The sequence below is a fragment of the Plecotus auritus genome (assembly GCF_963455305.1).
Source record: "Plecotus auritus genome assembly, chromosome: 5".
NCBI lineage: Eukaryota > Metazoa > Chordata > Mammalia > Chiroptera > Vespertilionidae > Plecotus > Plecotus auritus.
The window spans coordinates 50382965-50396615 of NC_137776.1; the positions used below are offsets into that span (position 1 = coordinate 50382965).

Sequence of the window (13651 nt, forward strand, 5' to 3'; positions counted from 1 at the left end):
ACCAACCGAGCCGAACTGGCCAGGGCATATATTATAAAATTTTTCATAAGAAAATTTACCTAACAACAAAAATTACCTCCAGAGTAGTTGAAGGCAGATGGATATTAGTACAGTATACACTGTTTAGTAAATAATCTTATTGATTTAATAGAGAAAATCAAGTGAATCAAATAGAATCCATTAAAAACACAATTTAAAATAAAAGTAAACATTTTTACCTTCAAAAAACCCTCCATAAATAGATTCCCCTCCTCGTCCATTTCCTAGGGATGAAAAACATGGATTTTTAGAACTCTCAAGACAGTAATCTCTTTGAAGGTGCTACCTAAACAAAATGCTTCTTAGAAAGTTAGTGCTTGAATGACTTTTAATAATACTCAAAGGTTCATAGCAAATCGTAGTCAATACTGACAAGATCCCAAATTACTTTCTTTCCCTTATGGTACAATAGTAAGAGACAAAGTCTATTAAAATAAGGGACACACACACACACACACTGGTCAATTCTAATGATGATTATGAAGGTTTTTCAACAGAAATTACTGACCGTTTTGAAAGTGTCTTTAAAATAGAATCTTGATGTTTTTATAATAAAAAAGTAAAGGTAAAAACTATATGGTAGGTAAGGATTACTAGCTGTGAAAAAATCAAACACAGACACTGATAGGTTACTAATGGAGAAATACAGTATTTTGTTTTTTATCAAGAAGCAAATTTCTGAAATTAATTCATACTTCAAAGGTGAAATTATTTCCTGTGCTTCCTTCTTTTAACTTATTTCTATGAGTACTTCTAATTGATAGGGCAAAAAAATAAAACTGAAGATTTGAGATCTATGATATTTAACAAGGAATATATAATTTTTTTGTGGGAATCAAAGTCTTACCTTCACTGAAGTCACCACCCTGAACCATAAAATCTTTGACAACTCTGTGAAACAGACAACTCTTATAATGCAATGGCTTCTGAGTTGATTTCCCTGTTCCCTTTTCACCTATAAAAAAGAAAAATTAGTAGGCCATTTAGTAGAAAGAAAATCAAGGAAGTAGTATTAAAGCATAATTAATGATGAAAGCTTTCACCCTGTAAAATAAACAATATAGATTTTTTAAACTATTGAATTTTCACTCGCTCAATAATTTTTTTAAAAATTCATTTAAAAAATCCTGAAGAGTGCTGAAATGTAGAAATCAATGTCAAATAAAATCCCATTACAACTCATATTTCTAAAAATTACTTTAACACAAGGCTGCATAATTTGCATGTTAAGAGTAAAAAGTAATATGCATAAAGAAATCTAAAATTTGTTTAAATAAAAATGGGACTACTGTTAGGGAAATTGAAAATATCCACAAACCTGTACAAAGACAACGGAAGTTCTCGCATGTTTTGGGACACACATCAGAAAATAATTCAAAGACAACTCTTCCAGCTTAAAAAAAAAAAAAGTTGGTTTAAACTTCCTTACTAATTTAAAATATTAAATACTCATTTATAAATGTTAAATAAGAACATTAATCTTCTTACCTGGTTGATTATTAATGGCGATGTCAAAAAAACATCGTGGACGTTGAACCTTTATTCCCATGGCTCCAATATTTCAATCTATGAGTAAAATACAGTTTTCAGACAAAGATTTCTTCACAAATTTCTGTAAAAAATATTTTGTGCAGCATAAACTAGAAATGTAGTTTGAAGTTTATTTTGATATTTACTTCCATGGCATAAAACAAAGATTCTTTTCTTTTAGAGATAGATTGCATTTTACGAGGCACACAGAAAAGACAGGGAGAGCCCTGACTGGTTTGGCTCAGTGGATAGAGCGTCCGCCTGCGAACTGAAGAGTCCCGGGTTCGATTCCGGTCAAGGGCACATGCCCGGGTTGTGGGCTTGGTCCCAAGTGGGGGACTTGCAGGACACAGCCGATCAATGGTTCTCTCTCATCATTGATGTTTCTGTCTCTCTCTCTCCCTCTTCCTTCCTCTCTGAAATCAATTTTAAAAAATTAAAAAGAAAAAAAAGAAAAGACGGGGGGAAAACAGGCTTAGCCCTGGACAATGTGGCTCAGTTGGAGTATCCATCCTCCCATTCACAGAAGGGTCTTGGGTTGGATTCCCCGTCAGGGTGCATACAGGAGGCAACCAATTGATGTTTCTCTTTCTCTCTTTCTAAAGATCAATAGAAACATAAAAAAAAAGAAAGAAAGAAAAGGCTTAGCCATTATACAATACTAAAGGCCCGGTATATGAAATTCATGCACGAGTAGGGACCCTAGGCCTGGCCAGTGATCAGGGCTCATCAGGTTCCCTGCCTCCCTGCCTCCTCCTTCCCTCCCCACCAGCACGCTGCGGCCACCACACAGTTCCCCCTGCCTCCCTGCCTCTTCCTTCCCTTGCTCCCTCAGCACCCTACCGCCGCTGCTGGTCGCCTGCCATGTCCTGCACCGCCCCGATGGTCAGCACACGTCACAGTGAGCGAGCGAACTGCCATTCTCCCAGTAGAACTCCCAAGGGGACACTTTGCATATTAGCCTTTTATGTATATAGATAATTTCTATTTTAACAACCAAATATAGATTGCCACCCCAAACAGAAAACTGTATTAAGTCTGTATGACTAGTGAACTCAACAGGCAAATTACCTTTAAATAGAGAAAAATCAAGGACAAAATGATCCAATCCTTTGAGCCCTGGAAAACAAAAAGAGAGTTTTGATTAAAATGGTGGTTTTAAAAAGAAAACATGTAAATCTCTAAAAACAAAGCAAAACAAAAATAAATCATCAAGGAAGAAAGGGGGATAATTTAACAACAGTAATATATGGTTGATTTATATTTTGAGTAAAAGCACATTAAGTTTTACGTATGATATGTTCTAATCATCAGCAATAGCATTTATTGATATGCTAGTGTAGACACAAAAAATCAGAAATATCAATAATGAGAGAATTATTGATTGGCATGCCCACCACAAGGATTGAGTACTGACAGGGAACTGAACGGTGACCTCCTGGTACTTGGGTCAACACACAACCCTCACTCACAATGGCCCGGTGATCACAGAGATTTTTTAAAAGAGTAATTCCCAATACAGTATCCACTCCTCTGGAAACAAAATGCAAAACTCTTAAGGTTTTATGCTTTAAATTGGTTTATACCATAAACCAATAAAATTCAACTACTAAGAATCTACTGTATGAAACTACCCTAAATTTAGAAAGCCTTCATGTATAAAGTTGGCCATCTTAGTGCTCATTTTAGTAACATATAATCAGAAGCAACCTCTTCAATTTTATGAAAATTGGTTAAATTATAGTCTCTAGTTAAAATATCAGTTATTAAAGCAATGCTTATAAAAATTAATAATTTGGGAAATGCTCATAATTTGTTAAAAATAATCAACCTAACAGTATATGTAATATAATTATAATCACATACACTACTCCTGTCCCACCAAGGCCAAGATTTACAAAAAGAAAAAAATGATTAAAAGGAAATAATCATTACTGTATTTCAGCAATTTTCAACTAGTGTGCAACAAGAGGCACACTGTGTACTGCAAAAAATGTTTAAAACATGCAAGACCTGACTATTTAGTCACGGGAACTGACCTCCTTTTCCCTTGGATTGTCAAATGAAAAAATGACAACAGCCAATAACACAATAGCAGTCTAGTGTGAATAAATCAAAATTATAACAATTTTTTTTATCAGATAGGCAAAAAACATGTTTGGTATGTCAAAGAATTTTAGTAATAAGTTTATGTGTGCCATGAGATGAAAAAAATTGAAAATCACTTGTTTGATTGTAAGACTGGAGACAGTTTTTGTCTCACTGTACTTCTTTTCTACTTTTAATAAACACAATTGCTATTATAAAGAAAAAGTGAATAATAAAAAAGAAAATGTATATATAATCTCCAAAGAATACATAGAATGTACACATCTGGGAGGGCTATTATATTTAGGTTATGCCACATAAGGATACTTTTCATAGGTATAGATTAAAAAATTATAAATATGCCTTAATTCAAGAAAGACGAAAGATAGCGGATTATCATTAAAAGCACTACACAAATCTCGAGAACATAAATGCTCTAATATTTAAAGCTAACGAAGAACAATGGTGACACAATAGATGGCTCAACACTATGTCCCTAACATTATTCAAACCAGATTTTATCTAATCAGAAATAGGACAGTATTTCGTCCATGAACTCCTGATACTATTCAAATAATATCCAAAACCAAACACAAGACAAACATCTGGTCAATTTTTCTTTTTTCAAGAAAAAGTAAAGAGAAAATAATTCAGGGAAAAATCAAGCCTATGCAATTTTCAGTAAAATAGATGAATTTCCTAAGAATGGTGAATAATGAAATCTTAGTGTAGCAGTCTACAGATGTTGTTTGCTGCAAATTTGTTTAATCTAAATGAGTTGCAGCTATTTCTATAAAATCGATATAAAAAATAATCATATCTAGCCTCATTCCTGTATAGCAATCACAAGTCTCCCCCATTAGATGGGGTATATGCTTTAGTTTGACCTAGTTTCCACTATTGCCTATTAGCTGTTACCATTTATTATGTACTTGACCTCATGCACTCACCTCACCTGCCCTACTCCTTCAGAAATTTGAACTTGATATTTAATTTCATCTACTTTATTCATAATAAAAATACTTAAAAATAAGACAATAAAGTTAATAAGCTTACCAAAAAAAAAAAAATCACACAAAAACTACATAAAATCCTGGCTTTTAGCTGTAACTTTATTTTTTATAGTAATTTCACCTTTATTTTGATTTACTTTTTACATATGTATGTTTATTGATTTCAGAGAGGAAAAGGGAGAGATAGACACATCAATGATGAGAGAGAATCATTGATCGACTGCCTCCTGTATGCCCCACACTGAGGATCAAGCCCTCAACCCAGGCATGTGCCCTGACCAGGAATCAAACTGTGACCTCCTGGTTCATGGGTCAACAGTCAACTACTGAGTCACACCGTTGGGGCAAGCTGTAACTTTTAATATTTTTTCATATATACTTCTACTTTTTTCTAAGCAGAGAGAATCACATGTTGATTTAAATGTTTATCAAAAATATCCTAGTTACTTTTGTATGTGAATAGACATGTTACAATATTTTAAAATATAAGTGCTAGAATTATAAAGTTCTACAACAAATATATTTCATAAAAATATCAGAGGTAACAAGTCATATATAAAAATTTAAATCTTATAAGTTCATACATAAAATAATTTCCATATTCACCCAAAAGTAACATAAAGGATGGGGGCGGAAAGGAGGGGAACAAGCATATGGGCAACTAATTATTAAAATATATGGTAAAGGACAAGGTATTTATAATTAGGCAATAAAAAATACAATGACTTCATTACATTCAAAGAATTATTCACACAGTATGAGGGAATCAGTATATTACTGAATCTTAAAAAAGTAGATAAAATCCTTTAAAACTGTTAATATTAAGATGATCAGCAGGTTTTTGCCCTTTCTGATTCCCTTGGTTAATTCCCAAGTGCCCTTAAATATTCAGCATAGCCAGAGTACACTCTGGGAGTTTCACCCTGACTCTCAAAAGCTTAAGTGACCCTTCGTTGAATCTTACTTACTTTATAGTAAACTGCTCTGTAAAGTCCTCGAACTGAGAACCTATGTATCTTCAAAGCAATGACTGGCCCAGCACTATATTATCAAATAAAAAGAATACTAGTTAATCAAGGCATAACAGGAACTAGACTCTTCTATTAAAAACCAGTGCCTTGGCCCTAGCCAGTTTTTCTCAGTGGTGAGGGTCAGCCCGCAGACTGAAGGGTGCCAGGTTCGATTCTGGTCAAGGGCACGTACCTCAGTTGCAGGCTCGATCCCTGGTCCTGGTCAGGCACGTGCAAGAAGCAACCAATCGATGTATTTCTCTCACATCAATGTTTCTCTCTGTCCCTACCTCCCCACTTCTGCTTTCTCTTAAAAAACAATGAGCCCTAACTGGTTTGGCTCAGTGGATAGTGTCGGCCTGTGGACTGAAGGGTCCCAGGTTCGATTCCGGTCAAGGGCATGTATCTTGGTTGCGGGCACATCCCCAGTAGGGAGTGTGCAGGAGGCAGCTGATTGATGTTTCTCTCTCATCGATGTTTCTAACTCTCTATCCCTCTCCCTTCCTCTCTAAAAAATCAGTAAAATATATTTAAAAATAAAAAAATAAAAAACAATGAAAAAAAATATCCTCAGGTGAGGATTAACAAACAAACACAACAACAAAAAGCCCAGTGCCTTTCCTCCTGTAAGTACTGCTTCTCACATAGTTTATTGCCAACATGTATCTGTAGTCAGAAATTCTCCCAGAGCCTACCAGTAACCATCCTCTCAGCCTGTTTCACAACTGAAACAACCTATTTCCTAGATCTGCCTACTGCATTCTATGTCCCCCCCAAAAATGTATACACACTTTAATAGCTAATAGCTCAATTTTGAAAATGAAATGTATTTTAAGTAAACACTATCTTTATAATTATTCAAAGCGTGTGTATACATTTTTTTTGCGACACTGTTTTTTTAAAAAGTGTTACTTTTTTTTTCCTCCATCTCTCACTTTCTTCCAACCAAATCCACTATTAGAGGGAGCATATTCTGTTCAGAACCAAGATACAAGGATGGGAAGTTCTCATCTGCTTAAGTTTAATAAACAGGTAACAATTTATATACAAGATTTCCACCTCTAAGTGTAATCATACTAAGTTTAATTAAAACTACAGTGGATCTTGCCGAAACCGGTTTGGCTCAGTGGATAGAGCATTGGCCTGCGGACTGAGGGGTCCCGGGTTCAATTCCGGTCAAGGGCATGTACCTTGGTTGCGGGCACATCCCCAGTGGGAGGTGTGCAGGAGGCAGCTGATCGATGTTTCTCTCTCATCGATGTTTCTAGCTCTCTATCCCTCTCCCTTCCTCTCTGTAAAATATCAATAAAAATATATTTTAAAAAATAAAAAATAAAACTACAGTGGATCTTGAAGATTACTTTCAAAGAAGGCAATCTAACATTCACAGCAGCCTCTTTACACTACCCCTAATGTAGTTCCCAGAGAACAAATGAGAAATGAAAATGAACTGCTTAAAAAACATTTAAATACACTCTTGTATGCCAGATTACTAATGAATTAAGTACAACTTAACTTTCTGAGGTGTCAGGAAAGGCAACTATGCTCTTCCTCATAGTGCCCCTTCCCTTAGTGTCGCTAACAGTTACAAACCATTATGCTAGAAGCACAATTTAACAGTGTATAAACATTTCCTAAATTCTTAAATCCTTTAGAAAACTTAAAAAGAGAAAAGCTGTAATGTTGCCAACTTCAGTGTTAAATAAGAAAATTATACACTTAAAAAAAAATGTTAGCCTCCCCCGAGAACATATTTTTATTGATGTTTAGAGAGAATGAGAGAGACAGATAGACAGACATCAATGTGAGAGAGAAACATGAATCAGCTGCCTCCTGACCAGGGGTTGGAACCTACAATCTAGGTATGTGCCTTGATTCAGAATCGAACCCAAAACCTTTCGGTAAATGGGACGACACTCCAACCAACTGAACCACTCAGCTAGGGCAAGATACACTTTTTACACATACAATCCAAGAGCCATAAAAATATAGTTACAACTGTGTTAGTGCTGAATTGAAAAAGCATATACTAATTGGGAAATCTCTGCTAATATACTTAATATTGTACCTGTAATTATCTAAGTTCTTGTAACAAATTTATTTCAATGTCTCCAGAGTTAACCTACACCATCCTATCAACATTATTCAATCCAGTAATTCCTATATAAAGCACTACAAAACTCCTGAAGTTTGAAGAAACTTTAGAAATAATCTGGTCCAATCTAACGATTTTATAGATTGAGAAGACTAGAGAGCTGAAGTGACTGGCTCAAGATCACAAGTGGGGAAAAAACAAGTTTCCTGATTAAGTACTCTATAGCTTCTCTGTGGAAACCAGCTTATTTACAAATATTCTAAGTAATGGCTGATTTAACTTTCCAGCATACTGACCGTGATGCAATAACTTAATTATGACTAAATTTTAAAATGAAGTTTTAATAATTAATATGGCTTAATATATAAACAAACAGGTTTTTCATTAGTTTTAAAAAATCAATTTATAAATAAATGGAACAACAAATCAATGTTTCTCTCTCAAGTCAATAAATAAAAATTTTTTTAAATCAGAGGTAAAGCCCTAGCTGGTTTGGCTCAGTGGATAGAGCATTGGCCTGCGGACTGACTGGTCCTCGGTTCGCTTCCAGTCAAGGGCACATGCCCAGGGTGCGGGCTCGATCCCCAGTAGGGGGTATGCAAGAGGCAGCCAATCAATGATTCTTTCATCACTGATGTTTCTCTACCTCTTCCTTCTTCTTTGAAATCAATAAAAAAAATATCATTCAAGGAATCATTCATGTTTTAAAAATAACCATTTTAAACTGTAGCCAGTTTGGCTCAGTGGATAGAGCCTCGGCCTGAGGACCAAAGGGTCCCAGGTTCGATTCCGGTCAAGGGCATGGACCTTGGTTGCAGGATCCTCCCCAGCCGGGGGCCCTGGTCTGGGCTCATGCAGCAGGCAACCAATCGATGTGTTTCTCTCACATTGATGTTTCCCTCTCTCTTCCACTCGCCCTAAAAATTAATGGAAAAATATCCTTGGGAGAAGATTAACATAAATAAATAGCCCAAGTTAAAAAAATTTTTAATATCAAAAATTGATGTCTGCATTTATAAGTATGATTTAATTCTATTTCAGAAGGTGACTGCTGCTTATTTTAAGCCACCGCTCAAACTAAAAGAGCAGATTTCTTGTCTGCACTAAAAGTACAAAGTCCCAGTTGCAACAGTTTTCTTAAGTATTCATTATACTTGCCTGTAGCAAATTTCAAGATGCAAGATTTGCCCTGCAGAAATAAAAACACATTGAGTTCTTATTAGGACCATATATGCATTAAACAATGGCAAAACCATTGACATGTAAATCAAATGAAAACTGAAACTTGGTGCTAAAATTAAAGCCCGGGGGTGGAAGGGATATGGGGGTAGGGGGAAGTGCCATGCGATGTAGTAGCAGAAGATTTGCAACAAACTCTTCAATCACTTGAGTCAATTATCTATGGATTCCCAAGTAAAACATCTTAGTACATTAGAATACTAAAAACAGATAATACATTATAATTCTGTTGAAATACCCTATTAGTAAAATAATAAGGAAAAACATCAACACATAACTTCTTTAAAATAGCAACACTGAAAGCATTACAGATGGAGTCCTGATAGCTAACAGAACTAGTTCACCTATTATGAATGGCTACCAATTTCCCTTTAATTAAAGAATGAAGGCTGCCTGACAGAAAAATCTAATTTAAAATATACAAAAGGACAAAGACCTTATTTCGAGGCCATGGATAATGCAAGACCACAATTAAAAGCACCAAAAACTAAGGCCTTTGATAGGTCCCAATAAATGCAACGTATGCTCTTCACTTCACTGGTACAAGAACTACCGAGTTCTTATTCAAAGCCAATTTTACACAGAATTTTAACAAACCTGAATATTTATTTTTGAAGCCCAGCTTCAAGATAGTCTAAAATAAAAATATCGTTTTATAGATGAAGAAACTGAGGTTCAGAAAGATGGTTGAGTGGGCCCTAGCTGGAAAGCTCAATTGGTTGAGTGTCCTCAGGATAGCCAAGGTAGTGGCTTCACTTCCCCGTCAGGGCACATACAAGAATCAACCAATGAGTGCACAAACAAGTGGAACAACAAACTAATGTTTCTGTCTCTCCCTTCCTTTCTCTCTAAAATTTAAAAAAATAAAAATAAAAAATGGCTGAGCCAGAAACAAATCAGTATTTTCTAACCTAAGAAGTCTGCAAGCCCTAGCTGGTGTGGCTCAGTGGATAGAGCATCGGCCTGCGGACTGAAGGATCCCGGGTTCGATTCCGGTCAAGGGCACATGCCTGGGTTGTGGGCTCGATCCCCAGTAGGGTCGTGCAGGAGGCAGCCAGTGGATGATTCTCTCTGTCATTGATGTTTCTATCTCTCTCTCCCTCTCCCTTCCTCTCTGAAATCAATAAAGATATATATATTAAAAAAAAAAAAGTCTGCAAACTTGTACCCTCCTGACAACAGAGGAAGGAGACCCTGACAACAGCCTGCAACTACCAAAAAAAACCCCCAAAAAAACAAACAAACCAAAACACGTAAAAAGCAAACACAATTCAAAAAATAAAAATAAAAAAGCACGGAATCCTACAAAACAAGACCCTTACGATCCCAGGGCACCAATAATACTGAATCATAAAGAAAACATTAAACAATGCAAAGTGAACTCTTTAAGACATGTTAAAAAAATGTTCACACACAACCCCCCCCCCCCCCCATCATCCTTCTGAACCGGTAAATTACTGGCCATTCTTTGCCAAATGAAAATACACACACACACACACACTCTCTCCCTATCTGGTTTAAGCTAATGAAAGTTAACGTACCCCAAAATTTCCAAAACATTTAATTATTCCTTGTAAGTATTTGTGATCATTATTGCAAAAACTTGGTCCTGCACAGAAAGTACTGTTATGAGAAGAAATTGCACAAAATGGTGCTTTTATAACATTTTCCAAATGACTGGGAATTCTCCATTCCCGCAGACCTGGATTTAGCTCAAGATGAGCCAAATACACACACTTCCCCGCAAAGGCATATGGAGCTCAGAAACCGTCATCTTCCTCTTAAAGTAATTCTCTCTCCTAAAAGGCCTGCGTTGCTCACGGATCGTGGGAGAACTTCGAGACAGCTCTGGGATGAGAGGGGAAGAACCTGGATATCAGTTTTAGGAGAATGCTTAACTAAGTGGCCTGGGCCACTTAACTACTCACGATAGACGCTGTCTCTGTGAGGTGGAAAAAAGGTCGCAGGAGGAAAGCCTGTCTTCAATCTAATCTTAACCCCTGTGATCCTGGCTCCTCGCCCGCTACTCTCCAACTCTAACCTGACAGGATATCAGGTTACACCTCCCCCGACCCCGCCAATTCTCCTACCTACCCACATTAGTGTTTAGTCTTACAATTCTGAAGCATCAAAAACCAGCCCGGCTCCCCAGAGTTCAGGCCGCCGTCGCTGCCGCCATATTACAGCTTGTGCGGCAAAATGCGTCAGGGAGGGAGGCGTGCGCCGCGATGGAGGGCGGAGGCTGGCAGGGGGAGGGTCGTTTCCCAGGCCCGGGTGACGCGGCTGTAAGCCTGCTCCAGATCCAGCATCTGTAGAGCCAGCGCCACGGCCCGCGGGGGTCCTATCTGGAACCTGGCAGCCCCGAGACCTCAAAGGGAAGACGGTTAAGTCGGCAGGGCCTGTCGTGCCGGCTCCGCCCCTCTTCTCCGGCCCTTCCCGCTCCCGTGCCCCAGGACTGCTGCAAAGGACGCCACCGAAACAATACGGGCTCCAGGCCACTCACCTGCACCCGTAGAGTCTCCTCCTCCCAGGTCCGGTCCTTCAGAACGCTTCAAATCTACCGCCGCCAGAAAAGGCGCTAAAGCCCACTACCCGCCTCCCTCCCCCACCACCCAGTCCCAGTGTGGAGGGGAAGCGTCGCGCCGGAAGTACGTCACGGGTTGGTCGACCTTATGTCCTGGTGTTCCCATGATTGGGTCACCCCGGCCCTGCCTTGAGTTCTAGGATATTGGTGCTTGTGAAATACCCTAGTTTATAGGTAGTTTAGTTTATTGGGACCGCTTGTAACTGTAAGAATGCTATATAATTCGCGAGATGAAGTGCTTCATTTAGAAAACACTTATTTGTTATCTTTATTGAAAAGAAAGTCCTACCTTTTAGGTGCTCCCAGCCAGTCTGGTTGTCTTGAAGCGTTGTCCCTACACCAAAAAGGTAGTGGATTCTATTCCAGGTCAGGGCACATACCTCAGTTGTGCGTTGGATCCCCAGTTGGGGCGCAACCATTGGATGTTTAGTTTATCTCTCACATCCATGTTTCTCTCTCTAAAAAGAAATAAAGCCCTAACTGGTTTGGCTCAGTGGATAGAGCGTGTGATTGCGGACTGAAGGATCCCGGGTTGCGGGCTAGATTCAGAGCTGGGGGCGTGCGGGAGCCAGCCCATGGATCAATGATTCTCATTGATGTTTCTCTCTCTTCCTCTCTGAATCAATGAAAGTATATTAAAAAAATAAAAAGCAATAAAAACATAGTGAGGATTTAAAAAAAAGAAGCTTCCAGTCCTGCTTCTAGTTAATGCTATGACACAAGTGTGTTTTTTTTTAAGTGTTATTTAAGGAAAAAGGAAAATTACAAAGTCATTGATGCTCGTTTTTTATATTTTCACAATACCCCATGGTATAGGTTATTATCATTGTTTTGCAGATAAAGAAATGTAGGCACAGGGAGATTAAGTGGCTCCTCTTAAACACAGTTTCTAAATATCAAAGCTAGTCTTTGACTCCAAATACAGTGCTCTGTAGGGGAAATAGGACATATACTGTTATTATTTTAAGAAGTAAGAATCCCTAGATTATGTTAGAAATAAGTGCCCACTGCTATTTGGGAGGAAGGGTGTTGGGGCAATCCTTGTGGGGATGTGGGCAAGTTTTAAAGGAACTAGCTAAGGGAACTTAGGTTTTATTATTGTGTAAAAATAATGTAAGTTATTAAAAATAAAAGAACTTAAGTTATGATTTAAATTTTTCACTTATTTACAGTCTGTGAATTAGACCGCAACAATAGTTAGACAAGTGGTACATGTAAGGGTCTTGTAAAACAGGACAGTTCCTTAAGCTATTGATTGCCTTTATTGCAAGGGAGCAACAGCATATCATCTTTGGACAGTCAAGTGGTTGTATGATTTACACTTTGCAGTGAGGAGGGCAATTCTGCAAGACCTTAAAAAATCTGATTTATATTAAGCACTATTAAGATGGATTTTCTTGAGTATTGGTTTGTTTGATTTTTGTTTATTCAGCTTTCATCAGAATATATTTTTAATTAGGTATGACATACAGATTAGTTTCTTAGACTTCTACTTACTGGTAGAGGTAATGTGTAAATGACATTGCTCTTACATTGGTGTATTCTTCCTCTTTCTCATCTATTCAGTCAGAGACATTTTTGAAGAAATGTTACGGATCGTCATACCATAATTAGCATGTTGAAGTATACAAAGGTAACATTACTAATCTTGTTCTATACATACCATCTTCCAAGAGAAATACACATATATTGTCAATCTAAGAAACATCTACACCTAGAGCAGTGGTCGGCAAACTCATTAGTCAACAGAGCCAAATATCAACAGTACAACGATTGAAATTTCTTTTGAGAGCCAAATTTTTTAAATTTAAACTTCTTCTAACGCCACTTCTTCAAAATAGACTCGCCCAGGCCATGGTATTTTGTGGAAGAGCCACACTCAAGGGGCCAAAGAGCCACATGTGGCTCGCGAGCCGCAGTTTGCCGACCACTGACCTAGAGAATTTTTGTGAGTTCATTTGAGCCAAACTGACAACAACTTCTGGGGAGCAAAATCTCAACAAATTGAGAATATGCTTCAGAGAATTTCAATTTTGCAGCTTATCTATATATA

General features: G+C 37.6%; 1 protein-coding gene across 13 annotated transcripts in view; it reads right to left on the reverse strand.

The window, feature by feature from the left end:
* PPIG (peptidylprolyl isomerase G) overlaps positions 1 to 11655 on the reverse strand; it is a 45986-nt gene extending 34331 nt beyond the window's left edge. Inside the window, exons 1-8 of one of the 13 annotated variants that reach the window (XM_080670184.1) lie at positions 11518 to 11641; positions 8934 to 8964; positions 5639 to 5711; positions 2641 to 2688; positions 1528 to 1605; positions 1358 to 1432; positions 887 to 994; positions 219 to 263 (exon numbers count right to left, since the gene is read on the reverse strand). In XM_080670184.1, the coding sequence (XP_080526310.1) occupies positions 219 to 263; positions 887 to 994; positions 1358 to 1432; positions 1528 to 1588 (289 nt within the window). In that variant the 5' untranslated portion in view covers positions 1589 to 1605; positions 2641 to 2688; positions 5639 to 5711; positions 8934 to 8964; positions 11518 to 11641. Of the gene's footprint in view, positions 1 to 218; positions 264 to 886; positions 995 to 1357; positions 1433 to 1527; positions 1652 to 2640; positions 2689 to 5638; positions 5712 to 8933; positions 8965 to 10555; positions 10619 to 11108; positions 11383 to 11517 lie in introns of those variants that run through there. The other 12 variants (XM_080670183.1, XM_080670178.1, XM_080670187.1 and 9 more) reach the window with 12 other exon arrangements.
* Between the last annotated feature and the right edge of the window lie 1996 nt (positions 11656 to 13651).